The sequence below is a fragment of the Mustela nivalis genome (genome assembly GCF_964662115.1).
Source record: "Mustela nivalis genome assembly, chromosome: 9".
NCBI lineage: Eukaryota > Metazoa > Chordata > Mammalia > Carnivora > Mustelidae > Mustela > Mustela nivalis.
In genome coordinates this window covers 73,348,233-73,368,029 of record NC_139028.1, presented here as the reverse complement: position 1 = coordinate 73,368,029, position 19,797 = coordinate 73,348,233, and the positions used below count along the sequence as shown (strand labels likewise).

At 34.7% G+C, this 19,797-nt stretch overlaps 1 protein-coding gene across 8 annotated transcripts in view; it reads right to left on the bottom strand.

Annotated features, from left to right (window-relative positions):
• USP47 (ubiquitin specific peptidase 47) overlaps positions 1 to 19,797 on the bottom strand; it is a 111,917-nt gene that overhangs the window by 35,326 nt on the left and 56,794 nt on the right. For all 8 annotated transcript variants that reach the window (XM_082683023.1, XM_082683024.1, XM_082683021.1 and 5 more), the window contains 3 exons: positions 18,095 to 18,240; positions 17,481 to 17,560; positions 15,002 to 15,151 (listed from right to left, as the gene is read on the bottom strand). In XM_082683023.1, the coding sequence (XP_082539149.1) occupies positions 15,002 to 15,151; positions 17,481 to 17,560; positions 18,095 to 18,240 (376 nt within the window). The remainder of the gene's footprint in view (positions 1 to 15,001; positions 15,152 to 17,480; positions 17,561 to 18,094; positions 18,241 to 19,797) is intronic.

The following is a 19,797-nucleotide window of genomic DNA, read 5'->3' as shown; positions in this document are numbered from 1 at the left end:
CCTAAACTGTGTGTACCAATTTCTGGCTAGAGTTCATATCTAGCACTCTCTTTTTCAATTGTTTTAAGTTAAAATTCAAAGAAAGGTTTAAAGCACAGAAAACACCCATAATTTACTCAGACTCACCAACTTTTAATATTTTGCTACCCTTGCTTTATCATTCTCCCACCCCCACACACATCATGTATTTTTCTGAAGCATTTGAGAATATGTTTACATATCATGCTTTTCCTCCTAATCTATGTCACTTTTTAAGAGTAAGGATGTTCTTACATAAACAACAGAGTTATTAAACTCAGGAAAATTTAAGAATGATAAAGTACTTCTGCAATATTCCAATTTTGTTAACTGTCCCAATCCTAAAAATGCATTTCTCCCCATCCAGTAAAGAACTGAATCCAGGATCACAGATTACATTTGGCTAACTCTTCAAATTCATTCTGTCTGAACAGTTCCAAAGCCTTTTTTCCTTTCAAGACATAGTTTTTGAAGGTGGCCAGTATTTTATAAAATGTCTGCAACTTGGGTTTGTCTGATGTTCCTTATCTTTAGGTTCAAGTTCTATGTATTCCTTGCTAGACTACCACTTAAGTTATGAGGTGTCCTAAGAGGATCACAGTCACAGGCCATGATATCTCCAACCTCCTTACCGGTGAAATGAACTTTAATAACCTGGTCAAAGTGTTACCCAGCTTCTCCACTACGTACTGGTTATCCCCTTGCAGCTAATATGTAATCTATAAGGAGATACTTGGGAAACCATGCAAAAATCCTGTCTCTTAAACTTTCCACCCCAGATTTAGCATCTACAAATGGATTCTTCCTTAAACCAAATTGTAATGTTTTATGAGTCAACTTAAAAATCTGTTTTTTAGTAGGCAACTTAAGTCCATTCATATTTAATATGATGCTTTGTTTCATCTAAATTAGTTTATTATAATAACTATGTGTATTAAGTAATATTTACTGTGTTCTTCTCTCCAAATAGTGCGTTTTGCTACCTTTTACATTTTCCTTTGGTATTTAGGAACGTTAGTAATTTTGTTCTAGTGTATTTATCCTTTTGTTAATGCCCTTAATCATTTAGTACCTGGTTTGCTAGTTTTATGTTATCCTTTGTCTCCTACTCATTCTATGGGTAGCAGTACATGATCTCATTCTACTTTCCCTTATTCCCCCTCTTTCCCTTTTTTGAGTGGTATTCCCTTACTCCATTTCACATAGAACATGCTATTCTTCTACCTATGCCCCCACCCTGTTTCATTTATTCCTCATTTCTATAATTTAATATATTAAGTGCTCATAGCCCTTTTGCTGAAGCTTGTCTGGGCTGGAGATCTCCTCATTGAATAGAGCTTATTCCCTAGTAAACTCAAGAAGGGCTCATGGTTACAATATTGCATAAGTTCTCCAATGTTCAAGAATGGAATCATTCACTCTCTTCACAACTGAAGAAAAACTTGGCTAGATGTCAAATCCTTGGCCTGTACTTTCTTTCCTTGAGTTTCTGGAAGCTGCTGTTCTGCTGCCATGATTTGCATGCTGCTCTTCCTAATTATGATATCAGCCCAATTTACCTTAAAGTTTAACCGTTTATCAAAATATGAGTTGATTATTCTTTTTTCCAAGTACATGGTAGGTCCTTCAAAAGTAGACTTAAATTTCCCTTACTCTTGGGAAGTTTTCTTGGCTTGTATATCCTAAGTTCTGTTCTACATTGTTTTTATTTTTCAGGCTCCCAGTTATGTTAGAGATCCTTTGCCAGTCCTTCCTTTCATTTTCTCTGATATCCTTTTTACTTTCTCTCATTTTCATTGGATGGCCCTCTTTAGATTTCCATTCCATTCTATTCTCTTGAGCATTTTATAGTTTATTCTTCATTTCAAACATAGTTTGGTCTTTTTCTTCAACTTCTTTTCTGAGTTTTATCAATTTATATTGCATTTCCTGGTTTTTGTTTTTGTTTTTTAATCCATCTCTCTCCTTTAATTTTTGGATACCAGGTTTCGTTTGAGACTACTTCACTTAGTCTGGAGTACTGTGTTACAGGTTTCTACTGTGTGGTTCTTTTCCTGAGGGCTTTTTTGGCAGGGTGGATTTTCACCAGCTGAAATGTTTTAATACGTATTTTCTGTTTTAACAGTGGTGCCATGTAAATTTGATTCCCATCCCCCACCCACCCCATCATTCTTTGGACAGCATTATTTAGTTTGAGAGTACCTCAAACTAAAGTTTGAGTACCAGGTACCTTGCAGTACCTGGTGAACTGCAGTTTCTTAAATGGGTGATGGGAGTGCAAAGCAAAGCTTAGGGTCATTTTTCATTCTGCAGGACACTTAACTGTTCTCCTTCTCCTTATTTTCTCTTCACCACTGTGAATCAGATGCATCATGCTTCCCTATTTCTCTCCCAGAGGCAAAATTCTTCTAAGGATGCCACTTCTCACTCTAGAACTCTTTCCCTGTAGCTGGTGCTATAATATACCCAAGTCCTGGTTGGCACTCGCTCTTTTGGCATGTACTATTGTACTTGTGACCTTTGTCTTTGTTTGTTTTGTCCTTCAACCTCTTCTGTTTCATAGTGTGGAAGCAGCAGTAGAAGCTTTGTTGGAACTTGGTGATTATTTTGCTACCTACAGGTAATTTGAGGTTTATGGTGTTCTGTCTCGAGTAATGCAGAATTTATGGGTTATTTGGGTTTTATCTATGTTCCTTTTAGCCTCTGGTTTTTGGAGAGAATGTGTAGAGATATACAGATTCAGGAGACCACCATTATCCTTCAAACTCAGAAAGCAGTTAAAACCGTATTAGAGTATTTCCTATAGCTTCCTTATTCACTTTTTAACAAGCTGGCTCCAGGTTAATCATAAATAAGATCAGACAGTTATAAAAATTAGCTTCAATTCATTGAAGAAATAAATTACATGAATGATGGGATAATGCGGCTTTATACATTTATCTTCACCTTAATGTGATGTAGGTTATGAAAAACCATGCCAAACTGTATTTTACATATTAAAAAATAAGCTATGGATCACAAAAATGGGAAAAATACTACAAATACTGTACCATTATTAATATACACAAAATATTTTGCTCTGGTTACCAACAGCTGTCCTCTTAAGTATGCTAAATTACTCATGTATCATGCTTCTAAACTAGCTTTGGGTTGACTGTGTTGTTTTTCATCATTCCAGAGTGAAGATAATAGATTTATTTTCTACAGCTTAATCCTATTATATAAAATCTAATTTGTACATTTTTTTTTGGAGTTTATTTATTAACATAAGGTGTATTACTAGCCCCAGGGATACAGATCTGTGAAATGCCAGGTTTACACACTTCACAGCACTCACCATAGCACATACCTTCCCCAATGTCCACAACCCAACCACCCTCTCCCTATCCCCGCCCCCCGCAACCCTCAGTTTGTTTTGTGAGATTAAGAGTCTTTTATGGTTTGGGGCGCCTGGGTGGCTCAGTGGGTTGGGCCGCTGCCTTCGGCTCAGGTCATGATCTCAGGGTCCTGGGATCGAGTCCCGCATCGGGCTCTCTGCTCAGCAGGGAGCCTGCTTCTTTCTCTCTCTCTCTGCCTGCCTCTCAGTGTACTTGTAATTTCTCTCTGTCAAATAAATAAATAAAATCTTTAAAAAAAAAAAAAAGAGTCTTTTATGGTTTGTCTCCCTCCAATCCCATCTTGTTTCATTTATTCCTTTCCTACCCCCAAACCCCCCACATTGCCTCTCAAATTCCTCGTATCAGGGAGATCATATTAATTGTCTTTCTTTGACTGACTTATTTCACTAAGCATAATACCCTCTAATTCTATCCACATCATTGCAAATGGCAAGATTTCATTTCTTTTGATGGCTGCATAGTATTCCATTGTGTGTGTGTGTGTGTGTGTGTGTGTGTGTGTGTATCACATCTTCTTTATCCATTCATCTGTTGATGGACATCTAGGTTCGTTCCATAGTTTGGCTATTGTGGATATTGCTGCTATAAACAGCCAGGTGCATGTGCCCCTTCGGATCACTACATTTGTATCTTTGGGGTAAATACCCAGCAGTGCGATTGCTGGGTCATAGGGTAGCTCTATTTTCAACTTTTTGAGGAACCTCCATGCTGTTTTTCAGAGTGGCTACACCAGCTTGCATTCCCACCAACAGTGTAGGAGGGTTCCCCTTTCTCCACATCCTCGCCAGCATCTGTCATTTCATGACTTGTTAATTTTAGCCATTCTGACTGGTGTGAGGTGGTATCTCTTTGTGGTTTTGATTTGTATTTCCCTGATGCCGAGTGATGTGGAGCACTTTTTCATGAGGCTGTTGGCCATCTGGATGTCTTCTTTGCAAAAATGTCTGTTCATGTCCTCTGCCCATTTCTTGATTGGATTATTTGTTCTTTAGGTGTGGAGTTTGGTAAGTTCTTTCTAGATTTTGGATACTAGCCCTTTATCTGATATGTTGTTAATTTGCATATTTTTTAGACTGTAATTTTCAGAGTTCAGAACAGAACAAAGAGAATTCTTACATCATGAGTTATTATAATTGTATAGTTAATGAAGAAAATCTAGGCACAATGCAGTTATAAGGTATATCCAAGGAATGACACTGTGTATGAATTTTCATTTTTTAAAAAATCTTACCCTACATATGAAATTCTTTTCTCATCATTCAATTTTTTTTTTTTTTTTACTATTGTTATTTTGGGGCTTCTTTATATATTCTACATATCAGTCTGTTGTCAGATATATGGTTTGCAGATAAGGTTCTCCCAGCCTGTAGCTTCCCTTTCTATCCTCTTTGCCTGGGCTTTCAGAGAGTAATTTTTTTTTTTCTTTTTTGAGGATATGCACCTTATCAATTATTTCTTTTGTGGACTGTACTTTTGGTACCAAATCTAAGAATTCAGGGCTTCAGGGCTTAATCCTAGATCTGGAAGATTTTTTTCCTCTTTTTTTTTTAAATAAAAGTTTATAAACTTTACATTTTTACATTTAAATCTATGATCCATTTTGAACATTTTTATACAAGGTGTAAGGGTTTAAGTAGAAGTTCATTTCTGTGCATATGGATGTCCAATTATTCCATCACTATTTCTTAAAAGGTCCAGCCTTACTCCACTGAATCACTTTTGTGCCTTTCTCAAAAATCAATTGGGGCACACTCATACAAATCTATTTCTGGGTTTTCTGTTCTGTCCCATTTATCTATGTGTCTATCCATCTACCAATACCACCTAATCTTGGTTCTGTAGCTCTATAATAAGTCTTATCAGGTAGACTGATTTCTTCTACTTTATTCAGTTTTTCCCCAAACTCTCAAGTCTAGCTATTTTTATTCCTTTGCCTTCTACATAAATTTTAGAATGTGCTTGTCTATATCATCAAAAAATCTTGCAGATTTTGAGAAGGCTTATTAAACAATAATCTTGGAGAAAACTGACATTTTTACTATGTTCAATCTTCTATTCAATGAGCACACTGTCTTTCCATTTATTGAAATATTCTTTATAGAATAAGTAGTTTCTTTTTAAGATTTTATATATTTAATTGACAGATAAGAGATCACAAGTAGGCAGAGAGGCAGGTGGGGGTGAGGGGAGTAGGCTCCCCACTGAGCAGAGAGATGGATGCTGCGGGGCTGATCCCAGAACCCTGAGATCATGACCTGAGCCAAAGGCAGAGGCTTAACCCATTGAGTCACCCAGGCACCCCTGAGAATTAGCAGTTTTTTGTACATAGGTCTTACACATTGTTGCATTTACACCTAAGGCGTTTTCCCCCCCATGTTTGTAAATGGCATTGTATTTCGAATTCTTTCCACATGCTATTTACTAGTATCCTGAAGTACAACTGATTATTTTATGTTTATCTCATGCCCTCCTATATTGCTAAACTCACTTACTAGTTCTACAGGTTTTTGGTAGGTGCTTTGGGGTTTTCTACATTAAAAAATCATATTACCTAAAAAGGGGGGGGCACTTTTATCTTCCTTTAATTGGAATGCCTTTTATTTCCTTATTTCCACTTCCTGCCTTACTGTCTGACTGGACTTCCAGTACTATACTGAGTAAGAGTGGTGAGGACAGACACCCTTGCTTAGAAACAACCTTGACGTTCTAGAGGGAAAGCATTCAGTCTTTCATCATTAAATATTATGTTAGCTATAAGGTTTTTTTGTTTATTTCTTTTTTACCATGTTCTTTACCAAGCTGAGAAAATGACCCTCTATTACCAGTTCTCTGGGTTTTTGTTGTTGTTGTTGTTGTTTTGCTTTACTGTGAGTAGATACTGAATTTTGTCAAGTGTTTTTCCTGAATCAAATGATGTGATGGTGTGAATTTTCTTGACTCAATATGGTAGATTACTCTAGTTGATTTTTAAACATTGACCAGTTTTGAATTCCTGAAATGAACCCTTGGTCATGGTATTTAATTCTTTTTACATATTGCTTAATTCTACCTACTACTGTTTTGGTAAGAATATTCTTATCTGTATGAATTAAGGATACTGGCTTGCATTTTTGCTTTGTTTGGTTTTGTTTTCACTTTGTCTGGTTTAGTATCGAGATATGACTAACTTCATAAAATAAATTGGGAAGGGTTCCCTCTACTTCTGTTTTTTTGAAAGAGATTGTGCAGAACTGGTACTCACTATTCTAAAATGTTTGATACCAGGATCCAGTGAAACCATCCCAACTTTGGAGACTTCATTTTTGAGAAATTTTTAATTATGTACACCTTAACAGTTATAGGGCTATTCAAATAACCTAATTCATACTGAATTATAGCTTGTGCTTTTTGAAGTATTGATTCATCTAAGATATCAAATTTATGTGTGCAGAGTTGTTGTATTCTCTTATTATCCTCCTGACACGTGCATGATCTGTGGTACTCATTTTATTTCTAAAACTGTAAATTTTTGTCTTTTTTTTCTGGTCAGTCTTACTACATATAGGTATGTCCATTGTATTGATCTTTCAATAAAATTAGCTGTTTCATGATTTTCTCTTGTTTTTCTATTTTCAGTTTCACTGATTCTGCTTTCATTATCATGTCCTTCCTTCCGCTTGCTTTAGGTTACTTTTTTCCTTCCTTTTCCAGGTTGGCTGGCAGCTTAGATTACGGATTCAAAACTTTTTTTTACCAACTTAAGAATTTTACTAAAGATAGAGCATTATTTAATGCTGTAAAGTTTCCCTCTCAGTACTATGTCTCAAAATTTTAACTGTGTTTTAGCTGTGTCTCAAAATTTTTGATCTATCTGCATTTTCATTAATTTCAAAGTATTTTATTGTTATTAATTTTCCTCAAGGTCTCCTCTTAAATTTTGGGGTTATTTTTGTGCACTGTGTATTTTTCAAGTGTTTGGTGGTTTTCCAGTTATGTTACTGTTACTGATTTCGAACTCGATTCTATCATTGTTGAAAAACACTCACTATGATTTTAATTCATTTAAATTTGTTGAGATTTATTTCATGGCCCAAGGTATGGTCCTTCTTGATATACAGTCTATTAAAAAGTGTGTACTCTGCTGTTGTTGAGTGGAACTAATTTTATAAACATCTATTAGATCCTGTTGTTGATGGCATTGTTGAGTTATTTGCTAATTTTCTGTCTAGAGGTTCTACCTATTAATTATTTACAGAGGGACATTAGAGTCTACAATTATAATTATAGATCTGTCAATTTCTCTTTTCATTTTGGGCAATTTTCCCACATATATTTTTAGTTGTTATTTGGTAAATACACATTTAGGATTGTAGTCTCCTTGCTGAACTAACCTTTTTATTATATTGCCACTATTTCTGGTAATTTTCTTTTCTCTAATGTCTACTTTATCTGATATTAATGTAGCCTTTTGCCTTGATTAATGTTTACATGATATAACATTTTTCCACCCTTTTACATTTCAGCCTGTCTATGCCAGTTTATTTGAAGGGAGTTTTTGTAGTGAGCACAGACAATTGGGTCATGTTTTTAAATCTGATATGCAAATCTCTACCTCTTATTTGGTACAATTAGACCATTTACATGTAACTAAGACTGCTATTTTAGTTTTTTGCTTTCTTTCTCCTGCTTCCCTATGGATTACTTGAACATATTTTAAAAATTCTATTTTTATTTATCTAGTTTTTTGGAGTGTATCATTGGTTGCTCTCGGTTTATTACACACACATAACTTATCACTCTACTGGTGTCATCATTTTACCACTTCAAGTGAAGTACAGAAACATTACATCCCTTTATGTCCTTGTACCATCTCCCATTTATAATGTGATTGTCTTAAATATTTCTTCTACATACATTTAGAATGATATCAAACAATGTTATAGTTTTGGAGGGACCATCAAATATAATTTTGGAAACTTAGGAGAACGAAAGCTTATTGTATTTACCCAGATTTTTAGTTTACCATGTTCTTTCTTCATTCCTAACATTCCTAGATGCCTTCCTTTTATTATTTCCTTTCTGTTCAGAGAATTTTCTTTAGCATTTTTTAAGGTGGGTCTACTGGTGGTGAATTTCCTCAGTGTTCCCTCACCCAGGGTGGGTCTTGATTTCCCCTTCATTCCTGAAGAATATTTTCACTGGGTATAAGACTCTAGTTGACAATGCTTTTCTTTCAACACTTGAAAAATGTGCCACTTTCTTCTGGTCTCCATAGTTTTTTATGACAAATTTGCTTATAAGAAATCAGAGTAACTCTACCCTGTAAGAAAAAGTATCTTTCTCTGCTGCTTTTAAGATATATCTTTGTCTTCAGTTTTCAGAAGTTTGACTATAATCGGAGTGATATAGAGTGAGTCTAACTTATCCTATATGGGGTGTACTCAGCTTCTTGGATCTATAGCTTTATGCCTTTTGCCAGATTTGGGAAATTTTTCCAGCTCTGCCTTCTTTTTCCTCTGCTTCCAGGACTCCCAAGGGCACAAATCTTAGATCTTTTATTATAGTCCCAAAGGTCCTGAACTTCTGAAAAACTTTCTCCAGTCTGTTTTCTCTCTGCTGCTTACAATGGGCAATTTCTATTATTCTATCTTCAAGTTCAGGGATACTTTCTGCTGTCTCCTCCATTCCACTGTTGAGTCTATCCATCAAGTTTTTCACTTTGGTATTGCATTTTTCAGTTCTAATTTCCCATTTTACTTTCCTTTTTATTTCTTCCCTGAGGGTTTTCTATTTTCTCATTTGTTTTAAATGGGCTTGGGACCTCCCACTGAAGTATTTCTATGATGACTGCTTTAAAATATTTGTCATAAATCTAACATCTTCATTTTGGTGTTCGTAGCCACTGAATGTCTCTTCTTTCATTCAAAATGAGATTTTACTGGTTCTCAGTACAGAGTATTTTTGTTTTGTTTTCTATTGAAACCTGGACATTTTGGGTATTTTGAAATTCTAGAACCCTATTTGAATCTTCTGGTTTACTGGCTTTCTTTGACAAAATTTCCTGCTTCATTACTACCAATGGGAGGAGAAGTCCAGGTTTTCCTACTTGGCCTCTGCTAACATCTGAGATGAGTGTCTCTTCATTATGTGTTAGACAAGAGTTGACATTCTGGCTTCTCAGTAGGCCTGCTGATACCATCTTGGCTGTGAGGGGAAGGAATGTCTCATTAGAGCTCCCCTGATAGCCTCCACTGACATCGTAAGTAGAAGGGGGGTTGTCTCTTTATACGGTTCAAAGATGGCAAAAGTCCTGATTCTTCACTAGGTCTCTTTTGACATTAATGGGGACAGAAAGAAGCATTTCCTTACTATGAGATGGGAGTGAAGGTGAGACTCCCCATGTGTCTCTAATGACAGTGAACCAGGAGAACAGGAAAGCAGTAGTGGGAAAGTTTGTTACTGCCTAGCAGGGATGAACCTCCTGGCTAGCTACTCAGCTTTCACCCAGGCAGGGGGCTGGAAAGCCCAGTTACAACTTCATGAATAGAAGTCTAGGCTCACCACTCAGTCTTGGCTGGCATGGGTTGAGATAGGGCCACATCTTTCTGTGGTCTTTGGCTAGAATGGAATGGGTACCATCTGAAAGTTTTCTGCCTTGCTAGGCTGTCCATTTCCTGGTCTTTTGGCTGAAGACAGCAGGTTTTTCAGTCTATGCCTATTGCTATTTCTAAGATGCCAGCTTCTTCAGCTCTAAGTTTGGGCTATATTAGGCAAAAAGAAAACCCAGGGAACTCACCCCATGTCATTCCTTGAGTCCTGAGATCCCTAGTCTTTATGCCTTTTCTCCACCTTTCAGAGTCTTCTTGTGTTTTATTTTATATATAATGTTCAACTTTCAGTTGTTTTAGCAGGAGGAATAGGGCAATGTACATCTACTTCATCTTCCTGAAAGCAGAAGTCCCCACTTTTTAAACTGGTTCCCACTATGTCCAACCACATAAATTCCTGGAAAAATGAGGATAGATTCTGTGGAAGAGATCTTTCTTTACGTAATGCTTACGTATTTGGACAAATATAGACCACTCCACCATTCAAATGAATTATGTGGCTAAGCCGGACATTTAAGAATGTCCAAGTTATCTGTTAATTCAGGGTAGAACCTATGATATAAACTTGTGCATACCAAATACTTGAAATGCTTATGATTTCACAAAGACTTATGAATTAAACAATTTTTCATCAAAACTTTAAAATAATCATTAAACCATGTTTACTTAGGGAACAGATGTCTTTCATATAATCTGGTTTTTCCAAAGACACTAAACGGAATGAAATAGCTAAACCCAATTTCAGACTTTTGAACACATTTTGTGATAATAAAGATATTCAAGTGTACTTACCTAATAGAATTAAAAATATATGAAGAAAAAATGGTCTATTACAGTGCCCACTGCACAGAGTAGGCAACTCAATAAGTACATTATATAACAAAGGAGAGCAATAAAAAGATAATGTCTAAAATTTATGGATAAATAGAAAAGCTCTTCCCTAGTTAATGCCAAATGTGAGGTTATATCATTTTTAATTTGTGAAATATGCTTTCATAGTTAACTGATAAAAATTATACTTCTACTTTTTATGTATCACTAGCATGTATTTAAAACTATCTCATTATAAAAATATATTCTCAAATGTGGTTGGCAGTAAGCAGAGTCAAGGTTTCTTTGATCATGAAATTCAGAGAGACTGGTTTAGACAGCTCTAATCAATGAAAATAAAAGGTTCTAGTTACCTCACAAATCATTAGCAACAATTCTTTTTAAAGGTCACTAAAAGGAATTTTTCAGCCGACATTAATTTTTCAGGATTAAGGATATATGTAAAACAAGAGTAAATTATAACACGTTTTAGTATTGTCACTCACCCTCAACCTCCCAAGGACATAAACAGTGATGAAACAAAGTAGAGATAATCTTTAAATCACCTATTCTAGTGCAGAGCTTCCCACAATAGTTCCTCAGAATAGTATCCCTTAAAATAGTCACAAATATCCCAGAGGAAAAAAAAAAGTTAGGTTAAGCATAGTTAAGCAAATTTCTCTAGTACAGGAATCCTCAGGGCATTTAAAATAAAATATGCATAGCAAATTTCCCAAAGACGATTATAGTTGCACTGTTTCCCAAATTTAATCAAAGAAGTCTTCTCTTAATTTTCTATTAAATCCTGTTGGAGATGAGTGTTAAACAGAAGTCAGTCTGAGAGGTAAGAGGGTGCCAAAAGAACCCTTAAACACTGATTCCCTACATGGCCAGGTAAAATGAAGACCAGAAATTTAATAAATAGCATAGTTATAATGACTAAAAAATAATTCAATGAACAAATTATGAAAAGCTTTTTTAAAACTGAGGGCGATTCCTAGCACTCATTAAAAAAGCAGTCTGCTATCAGTCATGCTGAAAGATGACCATAAACATTTATTATAAATGTCATAATGACAAATTAGCTAAATGCTATTTCCATTCATATTTTAAGCTTAAATATCACTCAAGTTAATTTATTTGAACACGAAGATAAAACAAGTCTAGAAATTGGATGCTGCAGATGAAGGTTAATAAAACTTTAATTTTTAATAGAACCTTGCACTTAATTGCCTGAAATTAAGCATCATGTGTTAACCTCACTATATACACATATCTATTATATTGTGGCTCACTAAAAGAACCCAGAGTAAATTGAACACAGAATTATTGGTGTTGCATGTGTATGTACGTACATGTAATTGTGTGTGCGCATATCCAATAAGACAAATATACCAGAGTCCATGAATAAAAGTAGGAAAATAAATTTTAAAAGAGTTCAAGACAAATTAAGCAAAATATTATATGTAGTCTGAATAAGATTCAACCAGATTTTTATAATCCACATTTATACTTAATTCTTTTTAAAACACACAGAATTAACAAAATACACAATGGCAAGCAGTGATATAAAACTAATTTTAGATATTGTGTGATGATTTCTGTAGATTAAGAAACGTAGGTTATCGGTTTAGAATTCAGAAAACAATGGGAATTCACTTACCTCTAACTAAAGTTCTTTGAAGGTAGTATCCTCCTTAGAACCCCTATCTTGGGTAGTTCACCTGCTGTAATTTCCCCAAAGAGATTCCAGCAAAGTCTAGCAAGTTTTAAGTGCCCTTCTGCAAGCCCTATTAGCGCATGTGTGTTATATAAACTTGCTTACATACTGCGTCATAGCTGTAACCTCCAATTCCCACTGAATCACCACCACCATCACTACCACCACCATTCATGTATCAATGGAGGATACCACCTTTGGAGAACTCCATTTGGAAATGTGTCTTTTTTCACTTCCCAGAAGTATCCTCCAAAGTGCCTCACTGCTAAATCCATAATGTAGTTGAGAGAGTGGTGGTAATTCGGCAGGCAAGAAAATGAGGACACAAAGATTTAGCTAAGCAATTGGACTTGATTACTCAAACACAGTATCCCAACATAACAAAACAAATAACATTAGCCTCCTCAACACTCAATTAATACATAAAAACATTAAACTGAATGTTTACATGAAAAAGCTTTCATAAAAAATACTTTCATAACCAAAGCAGAAAATACCGTCTTTATCATCTGGGACTACCAAATATTTCCCAAGTGTATTTTGCTAAAGAAGTGCCAATATTTAGGGGCACCTGGGTGGCTCAGTCATTAAGCGTCTGCCTTCGGCTCAGGTCATGATCCCAGGGTCCTGGGATCCAGCCTCGAGTCCTGCTCCCTGCTCAGTGGGAAGCCTGCTTCTCCCTCTACCACTTCCCCTGTTGTGTTCCTCTCTCCCTGTGTGTGTCAAATAAATAAATAAAATCTTAAAAAAAAAAAAAAAGAAAAGAAGAAGAAGAAGTGGTGGCAATATTTAAAAATGAATTAGGAAATAAGTCATTGAAAGACAAATGTTAATAATTTTTTAATATGCCCCTCCTACCTTAAACAATTAAAAAAAAAAAAAGGAAGTAAAAACTGTCCAAACAAAAATAGAAAACAAAACAAGCCACTCACACCAAGCCCAATCACACAGACCTAGGATGGCAGTTTACAAAGGGTACTATTAACGAAATTTTTCAAATCTATTCAGGTAACTGACTGAAACATAGTACAGGAAAGAAGACTTGGTCTTATACTACCAAGAAAAAGTCTTCTACTTGGATTCCCACCAACTGATTCCATAACTTCTTATCAATTATTTCTTGAAAGCCATGTGAGAACAGGGAGAAAAGCAAAGGGAAACAACTGTCTGAGGGGCCAGAGGACCAAAGCATTTTGGAAGCACTATTACAGAGGATAAAGTGTGGAGTAGCTTTAAAATCACTGATTTCAGCTACAAGCCAGCATCAGATTGGTAACAACATAGACGAGGCCCAAAACAATATAGCTCTGAAAGTGTCCCCTGGCTCATAATAAATTCAGAATAAATATTTCTGAACACTGTAATTTTCAAAATCAACTTAACTCTTTCCATGGCTCTCCTTTTGTATCAGTAGATACAATAAAATGCAAAAACAAAATAATCAAAAACCAACTGAAGAATGGATAAGACAATGAGAAAACCTTAGATAATCTCCCAGTTGTATTCTCAGTATATAATTAAGCTTATTTTTAATTAATCAATTAACTATATCAGATTCTTCAAATTATTGTACTTCTATGATGCATGGTTTTTAAATTAAATTTTAGAATAAGGATGTTCCTTTAAAAAATGTGGCCTCTGTCTACCCTAAAAACCACAGGTTATTTTTCCAATTTAAAAAATATATGATGGGGCGTCTGGGTGGCTCAGTGGGTTAAGCCGCTGCCTTCGGCTCGGGTCATAATCCCAGGGTCCTGGGCTCAAGTCCCGTATTGGGCTTTCTGCTCAGCGGGGAACCTGCTTCTCTCCGCCCACCCCCTCCACTCTGCCTGCCTCTCTGCCTACTTGTGATCTCTGTCAAATAAATAAATAAAATCTTTGAAAAAAAAATAAAAATAAAAAATATATGAAACAGGACATCTGGGCGGCTGTCAGTTAAGTGTCTGCCTTTGGTTCAGGTCATGATCTCAGAGTTCTGTGATCAAGCCCCTTGTTGGGCTCCTTGCTTGGTGGGGAGTCTGCTTCTCCCTCTCCCTTCTTCCCCTCAACCCCCTTCTCATAAATAAAATCTTCAAAAATATATATATATATATATATGGAATATACACAAAACAAAAAGTACTTTCCAATACAAAAAATGGTCACAAAAGAGCATTTATAAAATGGACTCTTTGGAGGTTAGAAGAAAAATAAAAGGATAAAGTGAAACAATCTAGTCATCTATCAGAAAGAATAAAATTCTGAACCATGAAGCAGTACATTTGCATTGAATTTCCCTTTTATACATGCACTATTAGGACTCACTGAAGGGTCAAAAATCTTCTAGATCTTGCTAGTTTAAGTGCAGGAATTACTAACAACCCAAGAAGGTGTATCTAGGATGATACTTACCTTACAACAGATTATACCACTGTGCTATTATGTATTCTGTGTATGGATACACAAGCAGTCAGCTGAAAGGTACACACCACACTAGCAAATGCTTGACTGGACCCATAAGGCCGGATGACCAATGGAATATCAAGATACGTGTCGATTCTCCAGCCCTCATAACCACATTCCAGACACCTCACGTAGTCCTTCAGCTTGCCTTGATATAGTTCATTTATAAGATCAGCCTAAAAATAAGAATATTAAAAAGTGTTCCTTAAAAATTATTTTTAAAATACATAAAACACAATAATTCCTGCTTTTAAAGATAAATTTCAAAGGCTACTCATTCTTTACTGCTTAAGTTTTAGAAAGCTTTAAGATTTATCTAAAATTTTATTTTAAAAATGAAGGCTTGACAAAAATTAAACATCAAAAAAATTAGATTAACACTAATTTAAGAATCAATGTACAAAAATTAACTAGTTCAATTCTCTTATCACTAAAAACCCCACTAATAAAATGGTTTGTTGAAATTGATTTATTATACTATTATACTATTAAGCTTCATATTATCTTTTCATTAGGTTGAGAATACATCTCATCTATCACTTTAGGCATGTTGATAATTACATAACTAACTAACCAGCTAGTTTTATAGCTTTATACATGCATACCACTACTCTCACAATACTATATTCTGATTCCTATAATCCTATCTTCTAGCTCAAGATACAAATAAAACTTTTTAACTTTCAGTAATAGACATAAAACAATTTTAAAGAGAAACATTATACTGCAAATTTTCTTTAAAAAGGTACAGACATTTTTTAAAAATTCTATCTCCATCAAAATATCCTCATTTAAAAGAATGGATCTCTCACTAAGTCCCCAAACTTAGCAAACTTGGGCTTCTGTCCCAATAAAGATAGGTAATTCCTTTAGTAAGGCCCTCCAAGTGAATGTCTCGCCTCAAAATTCTTTTACCAAAATTTGGGAATGCAAAGGGAATACCCCAATTGATCTTTCAGTGGAACTGTTGACCCAAAGAGGGACATAAAAAGGGTAAGAGTAACTTCAGACCTATGAAGAAGGAACAGCCCCTAATACCATATACATAAAGTTACTACAATATAATAGGACTAGGTAGAGAAACTAGATCACTAAGTAAACTTAATTTTTTTTCAAGATCTCTTAAGTAAGAATGGAAAAGAAGTAAAGCGTATTACAATTTACCTCTTTCGTAAATTTCTCTCTCTCGAACTTTCTAGGGCTTATAAACCTTCAAACTAGGACCCATCATCATTGTCTATACTACCGCCATTTATTTAATGAAGCCTTCTTCACTCATCTGCTTCCATCATATTTGATAATATCTTCTGCATCTTACAGGGCATTTCTTTTTTTTTTTTTTTAAAGATTTTATTTATTTATTTGATAGAGAGAGACACAGCAAGAGAAGGAACACAAGCAGGAGGAGTGGGAGAGGGAGAAGCAGGCTTCCCACTGAATAGGGAGCCTGATGCAGAGCTTGATCCCAGGACCCTGAGATCATGACCTGAGCCAAAGGCAGATGTTTAACGACTGAGCCACTGAGGCACCCCATAAGGGGGCATTTTTAAGTGGTTCAAAGCAGCGTTTTTAAACAGATCTGTTAACAACCCAGTAAGAAAATAATGTGTATCTCAACACAGTATATCTAACTATAACAGAATTAGTACAAAATAATACTTACCCTTATTTTTGTGCTCTTCTCTTATACTTTCCTATACTATTCCATTTTTTTTTAAGTGCTGATATAGATTGACTAAACTGAATTCATAACATACGAATGGATGACAGCCTACAGTTTGAAAACTCTGGCCCAAGCCATCATCATAATTCCAATCAGAGAGCAGACCCTCTAGGCTATCTTCTAGATTCTTCCTCCTTTTTTATGACTGTGATTCCACCCCCACCCTCATCATTAGAGCCACTATAAACCCTCCTCTTTACTGAGTTCCCAGACCCACCCAGTTCAGCCTTACTCTCCATCCCACAATGACATATTGAATGTTCTTCCCACTTCTAACCTGCTCTTTTCCTACTAGAAAAAGAACAAAGTCAGATTAATAGGAATCCTAAATGTCAAAAGCACTTTTGGGTCATTTGCACATTAGGTCTCCTTGGTCAAAATGAAGGTAATATTCAACTATACTTAATCTGCTATACATTATAATACCTGTAATTTACTTGGTAAATATCTGAAAATACTGTTCAAAAATCATCCCCCCAAATCACACATACACATGTATGTATATATTTATACATGAATTATACAGTTTTCAAATAAAAAAGAGACCATCTAAACCACAGAAACCAACTTCCTTATTTTAAAGATGAGGAAACTGAGGTCTAGCATGGTTTAATGAGCATCTGTATGACTCAGTTAATGGCCAAGTGAGAATCTAGTACTTTCAATTCCCCATTCAGTACTGTTAACAACTGAATGCCAGAGTTTTAAAACATTTCAAAAGAATAAAAGTTACTTATGAATGATTTATTATAAAACATTCCCTTCAATCTGAGATCAATTACCTGTTCTGTTTGTTTCCATTTCTGTTCCAAAGCATCAAACATGACTCTGCACAGTTCTTGTACATCATGCTGCTGCCAAGCTATTTTAAGATAAAATTTAATTAAAAACAGTAATAAAGTGTAATGAAATATTAATTTGTTGTTTAAAAGCAAATTGTCAAAAACATAAAGTCTACACAAAATAATTCTAAATTTACAAAAGAACACACACTATACATTACAGTCATGAAAAGGTAATCACAAGGAAAAGATCAAGCAATCTTAGTATTTTATAAGTAACATATGCTTTATGGTGCTGTATTTGTTATTTTTGTTATGTTTCACTATAGAGTTAAGAAATATATTAAGAAAAATTTAGAACAAACTAAAAATTTTAGTTTAAGTACACGAAAATAATTTAACCAAATTTACTTTACAAGAAAATTTTAATTGATCAAAAATTTATCCCTGGTGCTTAAATTTTAAAAAAATAAATTATTTTTAAATCTAAGCAAAAGGCAATGAGAAGGTTTATGGTAAAATTAATTAAGCTATTAATATATTTTGTTTATAATGCTGTCTCCCAGAATTCCTTTGAATATTAGAAACACTGATCATTATAAGAGAATTAGTACCCTCACTACTATCCCATCCAAAACTCCTTGTAACATCTGTGGTTTCAATTGCTCTCTTTTTGCTGGTCTGTAACAAAACAAAAAGCCTTTGGAGTTGGTATGGGATACTTGTCACTGGGTCCTCTTCAGATTCTTCAAATTCCCACCTATTAAAATAAAATTGAAATAATATGAAAATTATTCATAAAATATTTTTATTCTTTAAGGCATCATTAATATTAACATCATAATAATGTTAAGACCTTAAGTCTGGGGTTATACAGGATTTGGATATTAACTGAAGCAATTATTTAATAAAAGAGTAGTCTTTCCCTAATTCATAAATTCAGAAGAATTTTAGACTTTAACAAGAAAAGGCATGCAACACTAATGAAAGGCAAAACTCATCTAAAAGTAATCCAAGAATTTGAATTTGATCAAGACTCTTGTCCTAATTATTAATTCATAAAAGAGGTAACTGAACAATAGTAAATGACATTTAAGTATCAAAATCTAAAAACACTGCAGGAGAAAGGATGTCAGTTTTCAATATATGTATTTTCATTTTTTAAAAAGATTTTTTAAAAAATTTTTAAGGATTTATTTGACAGAGAGGGATCACAAGTAGGCAGAGAGGCAGGCAGAGAGAAAGGGGGAAGCAGGCTCCCTGCTGAGAAGATAGCACAACATGGGGCTCGAGTCCAGGACCCTGAGATCATGACCTGAGCCGAAGACAGAGGCTTTATTTAACCCACTGAGCCACCCAGGCGCCCCCAATATATGTATTTTCAAGGAATAAATTGCAAGGGGAAAAAAGATGGAAGGTAATTAAAAACAGATTAAGTAGATTAAGAATGTTATCAGTCAGTTGCACTGTATGGCTCTTGTGTGGTTCCTGATTTGAACAGATTGTTTAAAAAAAAAAAAAATGAGGCAATCAGGGAAACCTTATTAGCCTTGATCTGAGATATATTTACTGATGATTCAATGGGAGTGTGCTTCCAAATAATTAGAATAGAGGATATTAGATAAAAAGGACTGATCATGAGTTGATAATATTCAAAGCTGGGTGATGGGTACAAGGGGATTCATTATAATGTTCACAAGTAAATTTGGATGATGAGCTTCCATATGAATGGCCTGATAATATGTTGTCTGAGCAACACAACCAATATTCAAAGTTCCAAAAACACTTTAAATACATTTCACAGTAATTTGAAGGATGTTATTTAAGAGTAACACACAAAAAAAGGAAAAATCAGTTAATGTGTACTTGAAAATGTCTTAAAAAAATAAGTTATGCATATCTTAAAGAAAACAAACAAAAAAAGAGTGTATTAAATGTAATACAGTAAGATACTCATAAAAATAACTGACTTTTAGGGTTTATTTAAAATATGGATTTCCTTCATAGAGCATTTTAAAGTACCTGGTATATATGCCATCTTTTCCACACACAGACACTTACACACACACACCCAAAGGAAAGCTGCATTACATTTTTAATTAGAAACAAAGTTTAAAAAGACAACTTCGTTTCTTAAATTAAGACGTGAAAAGGAAAGAATTATGGTTCATATATTGAGATTATCTCAGAAAGCAGATAACATATTTCTTTATAAAGATGTTAAAAGCTGTAATTGAGTGAAAGCTTTAATACAGTAAAGTAATCCCAACTGTAAATCTTACTCATTTTATCTTTTGCTGGTTATGCATTTCTGGTT